Source organism: Aptenodytes patagonicus, chromosome 2 (genome assembly GCF_965638725.1).
Source record: "Aptenodytes patagonicus chromosome 2, bAptPat1.pri.cur, whole genome shotgun sequence".
Classification (NCBI taxonomy): Eukaryota; Metazoa; Chordata; class Aves; order Sphenisciformes; family Spheniscidae; genus Aptenodytes; species Aptenodytes patagonicus.
Window position 1 is genome coordinate 100,968,283 of NC_134950.1, and position 12,364 is coordinate 100,980,646.

General features: G+C 45.5%; 1 protein-coding gene across 3 annotated transcripts in view; it reads right to left on the reverse strand.

Annotated features, from left to right (window-relative positions):
• The window catches only part of GMPR (guanosine monophosphate reductase), a 42,991-nt gene extending 36,550 nt beyond the window's left edge, over window positions 1-6,441 (reverse strand). For all 3 annotated transcript variants that reach the window (XM_076330590.1, XM_076330589.1, XM_076330588.1), the window contains exons 1-3: window positions 6,271-6,441; window positions 1,234-1,353; window positions 470-553 (exon numbers count right to left, since the gene is read on the reverse strand). In XM_076330590.1, coding sequence (XP_076186705.1) covers window positions 470-553; window positions 1,234-1,353; window positions 6,271-6,357 — 291 coding nt within the window. In that variant the 5' untranslated portion in view covers window positions 6,358-6,441. The remainder of the gene's footprint in view (window positions 1-469; window positions 554-1,233; window positions 1,354-6,270) is intronic.
• Between the last annotated feature and the right edge of the window lie 5,923 nt (window positions 6,442-12,364).

Below are 12,364 nucleotides of genomic sequence, written 5' to 3' on the forward strand. Positions count from 1 at the left end.
CTCTCCAGCCCACAGGCTCCGGGTCTGCTTGCACACCTGATAGCAAAGACTCTGCCTAACACAAGGGTGTGCAGAGCCAGCTTGTGGTTGGGTTACTCAAGGCTATTCACATTTGTGGTCTTCGGCTTCTTCCTCACCAGCACTACCACAGCTCCCAACAGTAACAGAAGCACAGCAGTTAGACCTATTCCCAAGTATTTCCTTCTTCTTTGTTCAGGATACTTCTCTGTTTCCATTCCAGGCATATATAAACTTCGGGTTTTTGCATCTTAATATAAGCACTTTCACAATGGATTCACATAGCTGTTCTTTTTAAACAGGACAAGCCACTTCCCTTGATGCATTTAAGAACAGCAAATATCTTCATTCCCCAAAACCTCACTTGACAACAGTATTCCCAAGAGACTCCAGTGTATGTGAGTTCAGAACAAAGCAATAAACCATAATAATTTACAGTACGAAAATGTACCTCAAGGCATTCTGGGTGATTGGCAGCAAACAGTTTCCATTCTTCCAGAGAATAATGCTTGTGAATCGCAGTGAACATTGCATGCTAGCAAAAATAAGAAAACTGATATTAATGTCCAAGTTAGTCATCTTTCCCTCAGCTGCAGAATAACAAGATATCAGAAATTCCCATTTTAAGTATAGGCTCATCCTGCTTGAAAGAAACAGTAACAGCGAAAAACAGACCAGGCAACTCCAAATGGCTCTTCAAAGGTAACTTACCGTACTTAGCCAACCTTTCAGGGTCAGGTTTCTGATGTGTTTCATGAAGTTATGGTCAATATTTTGAATGTGCTTAAGCACTGCAAGAAATTAAGGTGAGCCTTGAGGCCTGAGGCTAATTAACTAGTGACTCCTGACTGCTGCAGCTTTATCAGTAACCCACACTTTCAAAACTGTTGTCAGCTAATATTCTTTTTCTGGAAGGGAACACAATATAGACCTCAAAAACTAAGCTCTAGAAGCTCCACCTGAAGCTGAACTACACCCAAGATGGAAGCTTCCCAGTAAGCATCTCCAGTAAGATCTTGTATCTGGAGCCCTGTCTTTGGTAACTGTATTGCTGTAAAAGCACAGCTGCTTTGCAGTGAAACCACACCTTCTTGTTATGGATTTTTTAACTCCTGCCCCCCTGTTCTCCAACAAACATAGCTAAAAATTAACAAAGGCTGCTCACTGTCACCCAGTGGTTTCCCAATTGCTGCAGAAATGAGAATCAAGACTTACTTTTGCCATAACCACGGCCATTTCAAATGTCCCCACAGTGTCCATGTTTGCCACTATAATGGGAATTCCTGTATATGTCTGCTTGGAGTTGCGGAAGGTGAAAGTGCACGTGAGGTCGACCTGCAATGAAAAGGCACACATTCTTTTAAGTAACTGATAGCAATCTAACAAGAGTTTTGCCACTGACTTCAGATACAGTAGGTTTGGATGCTGCTTCTTAATTTTCCTCACATTTCCTGTTCTTCCTCCTTTCATTCCACTATAACCTCACTTAATTTATTACAACTTCTGCCTTCCAAATAAGAAAGAAAATATAAAAGTAAAATAATATTTTCTGTGTTAAAGAGTTCTTGCTGAAGAAAAAGAGAATCAAAATTTTTAAAAAAAGAAACAAGTCAGAAGGGGTTGGAAAGGAAAGAAAGGACAATGAGGACTGTGGATTATTTTATACAGACGTAACCTCAGCTGTTTGTTTGGCTGCCTGAGAAACCCAAGTCAAAGTCCTAACTCCACAGAAGTCAGAACTGGAATTCCCTCTGTCTCCAGGGCATAGAGGGCTTTGTCCCCATCTTTAATGTAAATGACAATATAATAAAGCAAGCTTTTACTTTTGGCTATGGTTACCAGCACTCTTGCCATACAATATGAGCAATCATACCCTGGCTTACTAAACCATGAGGCTGCTAGTTTCTAAGTTAATTTCTTACAACTGCGTCAGCCTTCACCTTCAAAGTTATTTCTTCTTCAGCATCCTCAAATGATCGTGGTAACATCAGGCATTTTGTTCCTTACATTTGCAAGAGGTAATATCAAATTTAGATCAGTTCCCACTGGTCTATTTAGCATCTTGCAAAAGGGGGAAAAAAACCCTCTAAGAAATATCTTACAGCTGTAAGATATCTTACATTTCATTACACATTAAATATCACATTTCATTTCATACACATACACATTTCATTCACATTAAATATCTTACAACTGTAAGATATTAGGTTAGCCTCTTCAGTAACAGTGAAAATGAAGGCTCTTTCATAGTTTTCATTACTCCTCACTTCAGCTTTAATCCAGGAACATTCAGAGACCTGAACTGAACCTGGATCCATCACCAGAAAGGAAGCAATATAAAAAAATATAGGACTTTGATTATTTATTTACAACATATTTTGAGCACTGTCATATTGCAGGCTGCATTCTGATGGATTAATATGATGGGGGGTTCATCACTAATTTGTATAAGAGAAGGAACTTGGTGCCTCAGTGACATATTGTGAAACAGGTTCTCATTTTGTATAAGCTCATAAGGGAAGGGTCACTTTGGTGAACAAGCTAAGATACATCTTAATGGAGAGACTCACTCTTCTTCCCATTTACCATCACAGAGGCCCAATTCTCCACCCATCACTGATAACATTCTTACAGGAACTTCAGCTGCAGCTAACATGAGAAAATAGTATGAAGAAGATAGGTATGAAATAAGTACGAGAATTTAATGGATTTTACTCCCTTTTAATGCAACTTATTAACTAGAACGAAGGAAAAAAAAAAAGAGTATCACACAACCACTTCTACACAGACAATAGTACCAGAACCCCTGCCTTACAGTTTTACAGAGGAAAAACATCTCTTTCAAATGAACTTAAGAAAGAAGTGGAGAAGAAGAGTATGTTTAAGAAAAGACTGAGGCAAGATGCAAAGCTATGCAGGGAACACAAGGCCATTATTCTTTCAGTGATTCTCACCTCCACTTACTGTAACTTCTCATATGTGACTTCCTTTAGCCAGCTGGCCAGATGGATCTCATGCAATTATCCACACAACTGATAATACTGTAATGGCAGGCATTTATGAGAGATAATTGCGGGGCTTCCCCTAATGAGGCTTTTGTTCTATAAGAGCAGGAGAAATGGCACACTGGGTTGGAGATGTTTATGTGGTGCCCTAGTTCTCCAAACAGCCAGTACCAGATGTCTGGAAAGGGAACATAAGAATGAGGCAAGTTTTGAAAGACTCTTTCCCCAGCCTACCTTCCCAGGTCCCAAGAAGCTGATGTTTAGAGACCTTCAAAGACAAAGGTCTCCTCCAATCCATTGTGCTAAATAGCCACTTATGGACAAAGAACTTGCCTTGTAATTTTTTTAACCCTTCACACCTTTAGCCTCTCCAATATCCCATAGCAATAAATTCCAAAGATTAATTATATGTTGCATAAAAACTACAACCTTTGCCTGATAATCAGTGCTTCCTACTTCTTGCTTTGTGAGAGACAATCAACAGCCACTTCTCAGTTTCACCTTTTCCATTCCACTCCTCACTTCACAGACTTCTAGCATATCCTCCACAGCTGCTTCTTCTCCATACAGAATAGTCCTAGTATATTTAGTTTTTTCCTCCTGTGGAAACCAGTCAATACCGCTGATCATCCGGGCTGCCATTCTCTGTACCTATTTTAGCATATTACGCTGTTCTTGTGAAGGGATCACCAGAACTGTGTACTCAAGATGAACATACTGAGGAGCATCACAAAGCTAACTGGTTTTCCTTACTTTCTCTAGTAGCACTTCTGACCATCTCTTTGTCTCTTTCTTGAGTGGTAACAGCAAATTTATAGCTTATTGTTCAGAAAATATCTTCTGACTCTAGGATTGCTCACCATCACTCAACAACAGTAAAAGTTCCTTTAGAAAGAAAATAATGAAATGTATTTTATAACTCCTACCTAGACCTTCAACATATGAAAGTACTAGGACATTGGCTGTTCTGTTAAAGTTCCCTGGACCTACTTGAATTTACAAATTTAAATTAATGACTAGACTTCCTACAGAACACTTGTCTGGTGAACTTAAAATGAACAGCCTGCAGAGGCAAGTCCAGCAAAGGCAAGAATAGCAGGCTACGTGAGTACCAAGACCCCACAGACAGATAATGCTGCTCTTACTCCAATCATTGCTTTAACCAATTTTGACACTTGAATTCAAGCTTCAAATTTTCTGGTATCTTTTCAAAAAGAGAAAGCAATCATGGAAAATGAAGACAGTGCAAGGAATCAAAACCAAGTACCAACATAGCAGACCTACAAGAAGAGCTGCAAACACCCCAAACTGACTCTCTAAGAAGCTGACTTAATCCTAGTTACTGCATAAAAAGCTATCCTTGCGCAAAATGAGGCATTCACACCAGAGAAGCAGACGCTTGCTGATATAAGCTTCAAAGCAGCAGCTTGCTGGGTAACAGGCACTGTGGTATGCTGCCTCTGTTCCTCTGCCAGAACTATTTATTTATATTCTTGTTTTGAAGCAGACTGGGGCTGTCCACTTCATTTCAGATCTGGCTCTCACAGACACTGTTTATTCCTGTTGCTACAGCCTCAGTGACGGTGTCCAATTTCTTAACCTTCATCAGTTTTCACTGACCCCCCTCACGACATACACTTTTTCTCATGTGAAATGTTTTTAACAGTTCATCATAGTCACCCGTTGCAACCCTGCCATATCAGCTTGTGTTCCTCCTATCGTTTTCCCTTCCCAGCAGCCCTTCTTTCCACAGCCTGCACACAGCTAAATATACAAAACACTGCACTTGAAGGAGCCATGTGTCACTCAGTGGAGCACAGCTCCACCTGTTTGCCAGGCCAGCACAGTGAATTTTAAAGAGGGACCATAGGTCCCCAAGCAAATGGCCGGAAAGGGCCTACAGGCCTTATGAGCAGTAATTGCACACAATGAGGAGTTACTCAGCCGGGACACTGTTCTTTGTAAATTAAAAACGACTAGCCTGAGATTACCTTTCTACTGAGAGGGCCTCTCCAATCTTACACCTTCATAATGGCAAAAAAGTTTCGCTTAGTTGTTGCCCTCAAAATCACTGGCCATAGGCCTGTAATAAACATGGCCACCCTGCTTCCCTTTCCAGTCTTGTCTTTCTACCTCCCTTGATTTGTCTCAGTCTCTCTCTCTTACAACTCCACTTCCCCTGGAGAAAAGCTTAATCCTCTTTCCATCCCCCAACACAACGTAATTCCTTCATTAGTCAAACTAAATCCTTTGTTAACCTTGAGGTTACGTTAGGTAAATGAGAAGGCACCTTCAATCCTGAGGCAGCCATCTTTTTTGTAGAGGCAATCCTCACGGGATTTCCTGGGGTCTTTCCTGATCCCTGCTGAGAAATAACCACAGCAATATCCCGGCTAATGGTGGCCCTGGGCCAGCAGGGACGCAGAGGCCCCAGGCAGCCTTGGCCGCGGGAGGACGGCTAGGCTCTGCCAGCGCAGGTCATGCAGCAGCAGGAGGCAGGTCGCGGGGGTTAACATAGGCGAGGGTGAAACACACCCCACCGCCCCAGGTTTCCACCTGATGAGATCCCAGCCTGGGGCACCCTGTGCCGCAGGAAGCGCTCCCTAGCGTCTTCGCTGGTTGTTTCTTATCACTAGTATTTTTTAAAAAGAGCATGTCAGTTACTCGGTAACAGCACTGCCCACAACCCCCGAGGCTGAGGGCTAAGACGCCTGCCGGCCCGCACCCCCGGCTTTTGCCGGCCCAAGCTGCGGGGCGCGTATCCGGACACCCCCCTGCCCCGGAGAGGGGCTGGCAGAGCTGTCAGTTTACCGCTGCCCCTACGGCAGGCAGCCCCCGCGGAAACCGGAGGTCACCCCCCGCTCAGCGCCGCAGAAATCCGCAGAGGCACCTGTTAGGCGCAAACAATTCCCCCCCCCCCCCCCCCCCCCGCCTCCCCCTTTTATTTTTGCTGAGGAGCGGGGGAGGACAGCGCGGCACCGGCTTGCAGCGCCTGCCGCCTCCCGCTCCGCCGGGGCCGGGGCTCGCCTCGCCAAGGGGCGGGAGGGACACGCCGCGGGCTCCGTAACCCCGGTTCCCCTCCTCCCCGGAGCAGCGGCATCCCCACCGCCACGCAAAGGGCGTTTCGATCGGGGAGGGCATTGCTACGTTAGACTGGGGAATAAAAATAAAGGAGGGAGGGAAGGAGGGTTAAGGAAGTTAGGCGCTGAGAACGGAGAAAAAGCATGCTGGGTTTCAGTGCCCCCACCTCTGATCTGCTTTTGAGGCTGCTTCTTTTAGGTCTGAGCAGGACATCTTTAAAGTCCAGTTTGAGGTCTGCGTCTACCCGGGGCATCTTGCCGGGGTGGCGGGGTGCGGGGGCCGGGGCTCTCCTGGCGGCGGCAGCGGCGGCCCCCCTGCGCTCGCTCCGCTCCGCTGCACCGCGCCGCCTGCAGAACCGCGCCGGCCAAAGCCCGCGGGCCGTGCACGGAGCGTATTTATAGGGCGCGGGGAGCGCGGCGCCGCGGCCCGGGCCCCATCGCTTTATTAGGAGAGGGCTGTTTTTAGCTGAGTAGCCGGCCGCCGCCTGCCTCTTCTCCCGCCTTAGCCACCCCTGCTTCTCCGCCGGGCTGGGCGCTCTGTGTGTGGCGGGGGGCAGACGGGGACGCGGCGCCCGCCCGCAGCCGCCCGTGCGGGCCGAGCCGCGGGCACCGTCGGCGGCACAGCGGCCTTAAGGAGAAAACAAGGGCAGAGGAAATGGCGCCTCCATGTGACCGAGCGGGCGGCCGCCGGGCTCGGCGTCGCCGCTGCCGGGTGTGGGAGCCCGCCGCTGCAGGGCGGCTGCTGAGGGGCTGAGCTGACATCTTTCCCGCCCCCCCTCCCGCTTCCACCGCCCCGGGCGGCAGTTGCGGACCAACGGTTGCGAACCAACCGCCGCCCGGCGCGGAGGCGGCCTTGAGGCGGCCGCACCGACGGGGGCTGGCGACGTTCGCCAACGTTTTTCGGGCGGCTGCGGCACAGCTCAAACTTTGTGCCTCCAACCTTTTAAAAGGCCAGCCTTTGGTCTCTCTGGGTTCTGGTGGAAATCCGGCTTTACGGGGTGCTCCACTCTGAGCCCAAACCTGGCCCCCTCCCTCCCCGTCATCCTCTGGTAAAACTGAGCGTTGCCCAGCTCCTGGGACCCTCTGAGCTGGTTCCCCATCTGACTGCAGAGCAAAGGGCTGGCGTGTGTTTTCAGCGTTAGAAGCGTTGAGAAATGTGCAGCTGGTTGGTCATAGGAGAGCAGTCACAGCACCAGCCACCTGGAGCTGCCTCTGCACAATAATTTCCTATTTTAGTACATGTAAAGAAGCAACAGGGAGCTTTTTTTTTGCCCTCCATAGCATAAAGGAGCCTGATTTGTGACTTCATATGATCCATTTTCAATGGCTAGCCACTGGTCAACATGCAGTCGCAAAACCCCCGTAGCAACAGAATTGCACACGCTGGGTCCATCTACATCCGTTGGCACAGGGATCAATACAGGGTTACCAGATACCATATGAGATGACTTTCACAGGAGCTTTGAGCCTTAAAGTCTATTTAATTATGAGGTCAGTGGGTTGTAAAATTTGGACTTGTTTGGAAGATGCATGAGCTAAGCCTTGTCAGTGACTAGAAACTGAAGCATGGGAAGATCACGGCTGGCTTCCCTTCCTCAGACACGTTGCAGGATGAGGTAGCACGCTCTTCTTTATCTGAAAGTTGCACACATCTGGTCAACACCCTGCCTCCAGCAGAGCTCTTTTACAGCTCTTTGCCCAAGTGCCCCAGATAATTCAATATGACCAAGCATGAGGACTGGGCTTTACACAGCAGGCAGGGCATTTGAGTGCTTGCAGTTTTGAATGTCCAGGTTGAGAGGCCTTGAATCTGGTTTCCAGGAAGCCTTGAGGCTTAGAACTCCAAATGATGTTCCAGGAGAGCCTTGCCACTGTGGGTATTTCCCACAGAAATATTCAGGTGAAACAGGACCCTTTATAATTAGTCTCATCTGCATAACAGAGGCCAGTCACTTGGTGGTTTCTCCACTGGATTCAACAATGTAACAGAACTACTAAAATTTGTCCTTCAGACAGATAGCCACATCTCCCACCATTTACTGTTCAGTAATAAATTAACATATTGTTCAGGAGCAGAGACTACTGATGAGAATGAGTTCTGTGAAAGTGGCATGCCTGTAGCAGAGGATTGAGAATGGAGAAAAAACAAATGCCTTCTGTCTGTGCCTGGCACCATGTCTTCTCTTTGCCCTCATGGCAGGCATGTGATGCTGAGAAGAAAGAAAGAAGCTGCTGCGCTGCACTGTGAATGCAAAAGGTCACACTGTCATGGGGAGTAGGAGGTGGAGGCTAGCAGTGATACTTGTAAGCCCCAGAAAATCATGCCCAATGCTGTTTCTCATTTCCCGTATTTTAATTTTAGTTTCCACTCACAGAATTCACCGTGCTATTTTGCTGTAGATTACAGTATCTGCTAATATCCGATATTTTTTTCCCCATGTACACTACCAACAGACTAGTTGGGTCTCTCAGATCGGCTCTGGTCATCTTGAAAATTTACAAAATCCTCCAGTTTCTTACTTCAAGATATATTTTCTGTAATTAAAATTATGGTTTCTTGCTGAACCACCTCTGTCTTTTTCAGTGTCCTCTCTGAAGTATGGACACCAGAAAGGACATGATCAGTAATCATATTAATATCGTAGCCAGAAATGAAGATCACCTCGTTATGTATCTTTGCTATTCCTCTTTACACCTGCCGTGATCCATATTACCTCTTTGTGCTATGGAAGAAAGAGCTGTTCAGCCACGCTGTATGCAGTTTTGGTATTTATCCTGTAAGTGCAAATGAGCTATCACTGATTTCAGAAATTAGCATATGCAAATTATTCCAGCTACTTTGTTTCAGACCTGTTCTTTTCTCTACTTCATTGTTTTATATTTATACTTAAAAGCAGATGGAACAATGCACTCAGAAGAGAACTTATCAGCCTCTGTAGATGAAAAGACCAATGCCAGTGTAGCTTCATAGGTCTTCTGACACTTTCCTGAACTTGGTGTTTTTGAGAAGAGGGAGAAGTGGTCATAATAATGCAAGTAGTTATTATCATGTCTCAAGAAGAAGTATCTATCTGACTTCAGCCAATGATTATCTAAGAGTTATTGTTGTCCTTGTGATTTTCGTCCTGTTAATGTCATTGTAAATGCTGTTGTATTTCATAATAGAAATGAGTTCACAAATGGGATCTGGTGACAAAGGACATGGAAGAGGCAGAGGTACTCATTGGCGTCTTCACCTTTGTCTTCCCTGGTAAGATTTGCCTCAGGAGTCCCAGGCCTCTGAGACCCGTGGGAAAAGTCAGGAGCAGTGAAGACTTACCCTCAGAAGAGCAGGATCAGATTGCGGGCGGAGTGGGGAAGGCTTCCTGAGGACTAGAAAAAGCAAATGTCAGTCCTGTCTTTCAGAAGAGCAAGAAGGAGGAAGGATCTGAGGAACTACAGGCCAGTCAGCCTCAGTTTGATGCCTGGGAAGACGATGGAGCAAATAATCCTGGAAACCGTTTCCAAATGCACGAAGGACAAGAAAGTGACTAGAAGTAGCTGGCATAAATTTACAAAGACAAAATCGTGCTCAGCTACCCTGATTACCTTCTACGATGAAATGACTAGTTTGGTGGATGAGGGGAGAGCAATGGATGTTGTTTATTTTGACTTTGGCAAGGTTTTTGACAGACTCCCATAACATCTTCATAGACAAACTGAAGTGCGGACTAGCTAAAAGGACAATGAAGTGGATTGAAAACTGACTGAACTTCTGGGCTTAAAGGGTTGTGATCAATGACATGAAGTCCAGCTGGAGGTCAGCCATTTGTGGTGTACCAGGTTAATTGTATATGGCATTAAACCTACCTTTTTTTATCCATGCTCAGTTTTCTTCTAATTTAAATAAGAACATTTTCCTCACCAACTCCTTGGTGCTGAAAAAGGCATTCAGTGATAACCCTGAAGTATGAGCACTTCTGAGCACCACAAACACCTCTAGGGCAAATGCTTAATGAGGTTGTCATTATTTGTCAACAGAAACTCTGGTCACAGCAGATGCACAGCTAACACAACTGAAGGCACATGCTGACTTCTTCACTGTGGTTCCTAGGAAAATACTGTAGCCTCATATAGCTCCATACAGACAGCCTGTAATATAATTAGCATGTGTGTTTAAGGAGTGTGGTGAGCAGTAGTGAAAGCATTGCTCAGCTGGCAAGTGTTCCCACAAACAGTGTGTCACAACTTCCCAGCAAAATCCCATATCTGGAAAGAACAACAGGCTGCAGGACATGTGTGATGAAGATCTTTCATTGTTAAGGAGAAGCAGTACGTTTGGGAAAAGAGCCTTGTTTGTGTTATGAGAAATTTAAATCACTTTTATTATTCAGTTTGAATTTGGGCCTTGTCTACACTGAATAGCATTTCCCAGTAGATGGATCAAGAGACCTAACTCAGCAAACCCTGCAAATGCAAGCAGAAGATTTCTTTTGGTTGCGGAGATAAGGGGGTTTCTCTGAACTATTACTAGTATTACAGCATCTACACTAGGGCTTTTGCTGGCCTTGATAGCCACCAGAAATGGGAGGAGTGGGGCTGACACCCCTGACTTACACAGCTGTGTCAAGCAGACTTCAGCCACATGCGTGAAGATCACTTGTTATGAAGTGAAGAGACTCGTATGCTGTATTTTCAGTAAATTCAAAGGTCTTAGAGTAGACCACTAATCATAAGCTGAATCCCAGGCCCACACTGAATTCAGTAGGACAACCTCTCACTGAAGGTACAATTTACTTAGGAGTAAGTGACAGTATCCATTCCCATTTGATTTCAGCAGGTTTCAAATGCTAATTATAACTAAGCACAGCAATTAATAATTAATGAGACTCTGACCTTCCTTGGCTTATGAAATACCTTTAAAGTCTGTCTGTGTTGATAAATAAAATGGACCAAGCTCAATCTCTCTCCCTGCAAGGCAAGGACATAGCAAGGGACAGAGTGTTGCTCACACGTAGCATCCATTTAGATGCCATATGTGAGCTTCAAGGGGTTTCACTCATACTGCATAGTGAAAACAGTCTGATGCTGTTCCCTGAACTGTCCTCAGACTACCTGGCGAAGTGCTAGCTGGCCAGGTTGTGCAAGGGAGTGTCACACTAATTAGGGAGTATGGACCATTGCATGGTAGAGCTTATGGCCGTGCACTGGTCCAGTTTGGTTTACTATAGGGCTTTACTGTTATGAAAAAGGTCTGTAGATTTTATTTAAATGGGACAAAACCTGTTGTATACTATCCATTGTGACCTGATATTTCTGTAAATTACATCCAAGTCCCACATACTGTAAAAGAAAGTGAGATTCTCTCCATGGAAATTTTAAGCCATCTCACAGGATGGAACAGGTATTCTGCTGCTGCTACAGGGCTTTGTGTACAGAGCCAGCCTCTCCTCAGTGGTGCCCACTGGCAGAATGAGAAGCAATGGGCGCAAACTGAAACACATGAAATTCCATCTGAACATAAGAAAACACTTTTTTTCCTGTGGGGGTGGTGGAACACTAGCACAGGTTGCCCAGAGAGGTTGTGGAGTCTCTGTCCTTGGAGACATTCAAAACCTGACTGGACACGGTCCTGGGCAACCTGCCTTGGCTGACCCTCCTTGAGCAGGGATTGGACTACATGATCTCAAGAGGTCTCTACCAATCTCAGCCACTCTGTGATTCAGTGGTTCTGTATGTTACTTTGTCATTACAGGGTATCTTCCCTTGCAAGATCTCAAGGGTCTTTAAAAATTCCGGTAATTAAATACTTTATTTGATTGTCATAAGCATTGTTAAAGCTCGTTTACCTAAGAGAAAGGCAGGAAAAGACAAATTCAGGGATGAAGCAAAATCCTATCCAAGTTGATCTCACACTGGCTTTATATCAGTAAAACTCTACTGACTTCAGCGGAGTTGTCCCTACTTAATACCACTACAGGGAGAAATGGGCTGTGGAGTAAACTCATCAGAGACAAGTGGCAAAGTGACATAGCCTACATTGATTTGGCATTTATAGCAAGTTGACTTCAGACAGCAAATATAGTGGACTCACTCCCATTAGCATCATTAGGATTTGTTACCACCAAAACATGGTGAAATTTGGCCTTGAGTTGTAAGCCCTCATGGCCGAAGTCATACAGAGGGTCATTTTTAGAGTTGGAACTGAAACCAAAAAGGAGTTCTCAACTCTCATCTCAGGGTATGTTCAGCCTGGCAGAGCTCCATGTCATGCTCTATGTT